This window comes from Enhydra lutris, unplaced genomic scaffold, assembly GCF_002288905.1.
Source record: "Enhydra lutris kenyoni isolate GAN:26980312 unplaced genomic scaffold, ASM228890v2 scaffoldscaffold16, whole genome shotgun sequence".
In the NCBI taxonomy this organism is placed as follows: Eukaryota; Metazoa; Chordata; class Mammalia; order Carnivora; family Mustelidae; genus Enhydra; species Enhydra lutris.
In genome coordinates, this window is record NW_019154100.1 from 24300526 (window position 1) to 24307433 (window position 6908).

General features: G+C 37.2%; 1 protein-coding gene across 2 annotated transcripts in view; it reads left to right on the forward strand.

The window, feature by feature from the left end:
* Positions 1–3696, forward strand: part of LOC111147390 (serine/threonine kinase 31) — an 88408-nt gene extending 84712 nt beyond the window's left edge. For both annotated transcript variants that reach the window (XM_022503392.1, XM_022503393.1), the window contains one exon: positions 3541–3696. In XM_022503392.1, coding sequence (XP_022359100.1) covers positions 3541–3696 — 156 coding nt within the window. The remainder of the gene's footprint in view (positions 1–3540) is intronic.
* Positions 3697–6908: the final 3212 nt, after the last annotated feature.

The following is a 6908-nucleotide window of genomic DNA, read 5'->3' on the forward strand; positions in this document are numbered from 1 at the left end:
GGATTGATTATAGGTAGATTTTATTATTATTTTTAAAGATCTTATTTATTTATTTGACAGACAGAGATCACAAGTAGGCAGAGAGGCAGGCAGAGAGAGAGGAGGAAACAGGCTCCCCGCTGAGCAGAGAGCCCGATGTGGGGCTCGATCCCAGGACCCTGGGATCATGACCTGAGCTGAAGGCAGAGGCTCTAACCCACTGAGCCACCCAGGCACCCCAGATTTTATTATTTTTAAAACAACTTCATAAGTGGTTTAATTATATTCAAAAGTACATATATCATGTAGCAAAACTTGATTATTTTTCCATTTTTTAAAATAGAGGTGTAATTGATACATAACATTAGTTAACACATAACATTAGTTTAATTTCATAATGATTTGATATTTGTACAGATTGGAAAATAATCACCACAATAACATCTAGTTAACATCAGCATACATTGTTCTAAACATTTTTTTCACTTGGTATGAGAACTTTCAAGATATACTCTCTTAGCAACTTTCAGATAGGCAGTACAGTAGTATTAAAGAGTCACTATGCTTCTGTACATTACATGCTCATGACTTACTTATAACTGGTAGTTCGTACTTTTTTGACCCTCTTCACCAGTTTTGCCCACCTCTCCTCCCTTCCCCTTGCCTCTGACAACTTCTGATCTGGTCTCTGTATCTATGACCTTGGATTTTGTTTTTGTTTTGTTTTAGATTCCACATATAAGTGATATCATGTGGCATTTATCTTTCTCTGACTTAGTTCATTTAGTATATTGTGCTCAAGATCCATCCATGTTGACACAAATTACAAGATTTCATTCTTTTTTATGGCTGAATAATACTTCCATTGTGTATGTATATACATATATAAGCACACACCATATTTTATTTTTTTGCCATTGAATAGTACTTTAAAAAAAAAAATTCTGGTATAGTTAACACACAGTGTTATATTAGTTACAGTGTACAATATAGTGATTCAACAATTCCATATATCACCCAGTGCTCATCATGGCAAGTGAACTCCTTGATCCCGGACATCTACCCACATTACCCTCTGGTAACCATCAGTTTGTTCTCGATAGTTAAGAGTCTGTTTCTTGGTTTGTCTCTCTCGTTTTTCTTTCCTTTGCTCATTTGTTTTGTTTCTAAATTCCACATGAGTAAAATCATATGGTATTTGTCTTTCTCTGACTGACTTGCTTCACTTAGCATTATACTCTCTAGGTCCTTCATGTCATTGCAAATGGTGAGATTTCTTTTTTTTTCATTTTTTAAAAATAGCTGAATAATATTCCCGTGTGTGTGTGTGTACCATATCTTCTCTATCCATCTATGGGTGGATTTTCCTAAAAAAGAAAAAAAAAATTATTTATTTATTTGACATACAGAGAGAGAGAGAGATCACAAGTAAGCAGAGAGTCAGGCAGAGAAAGAGGAGGAAGCAGGCTTCCTGCTCAGCAGAGAGCCTGATGCGGGGCTTGATCCCAGGATGCTGGGATCATGACCTGAGCTGAAGGCAGAGGCTGAACTTACTGAACCACCCAGGCACTCCTACACCATGTTTTCTTTATCCATTTTTCTGTTGGTGGACACTTAGGTTGTTTCCATATCCTTGCTATCATAAATAATACTGCAGTGAACATGGGGGTGCATATATCTTTTTGGGTTGGTGTTGTTGTTTTCTTCAGCTAAATACCCAGACGTGGAATTGCTGGGTTATGTGGTAGTTCTATTTTAAATTTTTTGAGGATCCTTCATACTATTTTCCACAGTGACTGTACCTGTTTACCTTCTCAGCAATTATTATTATTATTATTTTTAGAGGGAGAGAAAGTACAAGCACAGTGGTAGAGGGGCAGAGAGAAAGGGTGAGAGGGAATCTCAAGCAGGCTCTCTGCCAGCATGAGTTTGATGTGTGGCTCAATCTCATGATCCTGAGATCATGACCTGAGCCAAAATCAGGAGTTATATGCCTTTTTAAAAATTTTTATTTTTATTTTCAAATTTTTAAAAGATTTTATTTATTTATTTGACAGAGAGAGATCACAAGTAGGCAGAGAGGCAGGCAGAGAGAGAGGGAAGCAGGCCCCCTGCCGAGCAGAGAGCCGGATGCGGGACTCGATCCCAGGACCCCAGGACCATGACCAGAGCCAAAGGCAGAGGCCCAACCCACTGAGCCACCCAGGCGCCCTATGCCTTTTTTTAAAAATAAATATTTATTTAATAGAGAGCATGGGTAGGGGGGTAGAAGGAGAGGGAAAAGCAGGCTCCCTCCTGAGTGAGGAGCCCAATGCGGGACTCAATCCCAGGACCCTAGGATCATGACCTGAGCCAAAGGCAGATGCTTAACCGACTGAGCCACCCAGTTGCCCCTGGATTTTATAAGTTTTAGTTAAGTTTATACCTGCTGAAAGTGCTGTCTTTATGTATGTTTAGAAACATATCCTGTAGAGTGCAGTATGGGCATTGGCATTCATTAATTTAACAAGTACTTACTGAATATCTGCTATATCCCTGCTACTGTGCTAGTTGTTGGGGATGAAGTGATAAACTAAAATTTCTGATATTAGGGATCTTAGAGTCTAACGCGGACACTAGCAATAAACAGGTGATTTTTATTCAGTGTGAAGTGTGTTCTGTTTGGAGTCATCATAGAGGGATAAAAAAAAAAGGCATACTCCACTGCTTTGTCAGGTGGATAATAATGGAAGAGCAGTATTACAGTGTTGTTTATGTGTGATAATACAAATAACTTTGAAATATTTCCTTGAAATTGTGGTACCTAATAAATTTTGGTTCCTCAAATGAAAGAAGATGGGTTCGGGAGGGAGACAAACCATAAAAGACTCAATCTCAAAAAACAGGCTGAGGGTTGCTGGGGGGAGGGGGGTCGGGAGAGGGTGGTGGGGATGGACATTGGGGAGGGTGTGTGCTATGGTGAGTGCTGTGAAATGTGTAAACCTGGCGATTCACAGACCTGTACCCCTGGGGATAAAAATACATTATATGTTTATAAAAAAATTAAAAAATTAATAAAAAATTTTTTTTTGGTTCCTCATATGGATGATGATAATGGTAGTGGTGGCAGAGGAGTTCCTGGAGATCACTTCAAAACTAATCACTAGCTGACCAGTAAAGGAGGTTATCCTTCCAAAGAAACTTCACTGTAAAATTTTCAGTGTCGAACTCTGATCAGGCCATAAAAAAGGAAAAAGGAATAGACTTAAATTATTTTTTTGTTTTATTTATTTATTTTTTTAGTTTCACTTGTTTTTGAGATATTTCCGCTGTGATTCTCTTTCCTATTACAGTTTTTCCTTTTGCTCTAACTCCATTGATTTATTATTGGAGTAATAATTCCTTTCCAATAAAAAGTAGTTGCATTTTGTAGAAATCTTAAAAAATCTAAATAGGAAAAATTGATGTTAGCTCTGTATTATTGATAAAAGTGTTTTTGAAATGGATCCTCCCTCCTTATTTCAGATTTGTCCTTTTGTTTTGATTTTACTTTTGTTTTGTAACCTGTCTTTTTCCTTGCAGGATTGTAATGTCAAATCCCTCATCTATAGCTTGATCTATTGTAGAAGTTCAATGACTGCTGAGCAAGTTTTGAATGCTGAATGTTTCTTGGTGCCAAAGGGGAAATCAACTCCAAACCCAGAAAAAGATACTGAATATAAAGAAAACAAGAATTAAAGATGGAGAATGTGGATAAACATAAGGAAAAGACAAGAAATGATGAAGCCAACTTTGATTTTGATAGATTTAGTATTTTTTTTTTTGTTGTTACAGATGTTCCTTTTAAAACTTTGTTTAGTTTGGTTAAATAAATAGAAAAAAATCTGAAAGTGTTCTGGAGCTAGTTGGGTTGTATCTTTGGTATTCCAGTTGTGAAAAATAAAAGATGTTTGGCTATGCACAAGATTGTATAGTTCGAAATTTCATTTAACTGGAGTTGTTAAGGAAGAATTTTCTATCCATAGTACTTTTTGAAATTGCATAGACTATGATATTTGTAATAGAAAATGTTATTAGATATTTGGGCAAATCCTATACAAATTTTCAGTTATATGAGCCAGCTGATGGTGATACATTCAACAAATAATTGGCCTTGTACTCAGTTCTGGGGATATAAAGGTAATTAAAACATTGTCCTTATATTTACAGAGCACACAATCTGTTGAGAAAGAGATATAAACAAATCTTCATAATACAATGTGGAATAATCAGTGGTAGCTTTGTACAGAGCTTTATAAGAGTACACAGGAGGAGTACTTACACTGTGGGAAAGGATGTCATCGAATGCTTTCTGGAAGATAGAGTATGTTAGTTAAATTTTATAGACTGAGTAAAAAATTGAAGGAGGGGGTGAGAGTATCTTAATTGGCAGAGAAAGTATGATAAAAGCACTGAAAGGAGAAACTTTTTGTTGTGTTTAATAGTATAAAATAGAAGGCAGAGAACAGTCATATAGTAGGTGAGTAAAGTCTTTGTACAAAATAATAAAATGCTCAGACATAACTAATCATTTTATAGAAAATATGGAGTCATTGAAGAATTTTAAACAGCTTTAGCTCCTTCAAAATCCTTCTGTCTACCACCAGTATAGGAGGTAGAGAGACTGCTTAGAAGGTTAATGTGATAAAGTAGGTGGGAAATAATGAATACAAGGTCTAGGGAAGTAGAGATAGTGATGAAACATATAGGACAAATTTATGAAATACTTAGAAGGCAGACCAGTTGAACTTGGTGATTGAAGTGCATGTGGACTAGAGTAGTGTGGTAGAGTCTCTGTTGCCTAGTTAAAACCCAGCCTTCCTTTCTTCCTTGGTAATAGATTCCAGTTTCATTTGGGATGGCAGTGTACTTGGCTAAAAGACTATATTTACCATTTCCTACATTGAGGCCTTTTGAATAAGTTCCTTCAAATAAGGCTCCTTAAAAGGAGTTGACTTAGCGGGAAATGTGCTCTTTTGCCTTTACCCCTTTTTTTATTGCCTAGAAGTGAATATGGTGGTTAGAATTTAAGCAGCCTCCCTGCATCATGAGGTGACTTTGAGGATGAACCCCATGACTGGGATGATGGAGTGGCAAGTTAGAAGGAGCTGTTGTCTTTAATCATTCTGGGGCCTCTGTACTAGCTTCAAGTTTTCATACTACTTGAGAGAATAAAGCCTTACATGAAAGTATGGTTCCTGTACCAGCAGCCTCAACATCACCTGGGAATTTAATAGAAATGCAAATTCTTGGCTCCATTCTAGATTTACTAAATGAGAATTCAGGGGAAGAGCCTGAAAATCTGTGCTTTAACGAACACTTTAAGTCATTCTAATGCATAGTAAAGGGAACCATTGTCACATATTCAAGCCATTGCCACTTCTTGAGTTTCCTATTTTATAGCAGACCTTAATTTTAGCTGATTCAGTTGAAAAGACACAGGTGTAAAGTAAAGCTGGGTAATTAAAGAGAACAAAGAATAGATCACTTTAATTATACCAGTGTTTAAAATAAAGAATTAGACCAGCATTTTCCAAGTGTGTTTGCTGAACACTAGTCCCTTGGGATGTTTAGCACAAAAAGTTCTGTGATTAGTTGTTTGGAAAATAATGAATGGTAAATTGGAGATTGATTATGCATATTAGATGGTAAGTTTCTAAAAAGTTGTCTAGAAAAGAAACCTGTTTAGTTTTTTCTTTTTTAAAGATTTTATTTATTAGAGCACCAACAGGGGGAGCAGCAGAGGGAGAGGGAGAAGCAGGCTCCCAGCTGACCAGGGAACCCAGTGTGGGGTTTGATCCCAGGACCCTAGGATCATGATCTGAGCCGAAGGCAGACATTTAAACTGATCAAGCCACCCAGGCACACCGGAAACGTGTTTTGTTTTATTTAGCCCAGTGTTTGCCAAAATTGATGTGCTCTTTTTTTTTTTTTTTCCCCCCACAAATAGCAACTTCTCTCTTGTGAAACTGGGATGAGAATCATATTTTTTGGCATATGAAGCTAGCATTTTTTTTAAAGATTTTATTTATTTATTTATTTGACAGACAGAGATCACAAGTTGGCAGAGAGGCAGGCAAAGAGAGAGGAGGAAGCAGGCTCCCCGCTGAGCAGAGAGCCCGATGTGGGGCTTGATCCCAGGACCCCGAGATCATGACCTGAGCTGAAGGCAGAGGATTTAACCCACTGAGCCACCCAGGCGCCCCTGAAGCTAGCATTTTTATTTATTGTTTAAAAATGGCAAATAATGATGTGTGATGGAAAGAGAAAAATTTTAAGTATCTCTTCAATGCCACAAAAGCAACAAGAAATATATATATGTGTAAAGGCAATGCAAAGCCAAGCAGATATGTTCACTGCCCTATGGGCAGTTTGAGAATAATGCAGTATATAATAAGCTATAAGAAAAATAATAATGTATGTCACTACAAGAAAGGAAGGCAAGAGAAGAGTGATGAGGTTGAGGAATAGACATTTGAAGGAGGAGGAGGAGTTTTTAGAGGAGGAGTAGGATTTTACTTTTTTGGAATTAGAGAAGGAATTCCAGGCCAAGGAAATTACGAGTAGATTTGGGAGAAGGCAAGTTTTGGCTGGAGTATAGGACATTAATAGGGGAGCTGAGAAATAGGCTTGGAAAAGTATTTTGGGGACAGATCATAGAGGGTTCTGAGTTGCTCTATAAGAGATGAGACCATTATAATATTGTGAGCAGCTGAATCACACAGTCCTATTTACTTTTGAGTAAAATAGCTAACCAGAGAGGATGATTTGAGCAGGGAAATAAAGGGGGTGAGGAAGGAGTCAAGGACAGCACATTTCACTAAAGCAAATGAGGCAAAGAAAATGTCCTGTTTTAGATCAAATTACTGGAAAGAAGAGAATTAGGAGTATAAACTTTTTCTCAAAAGAAA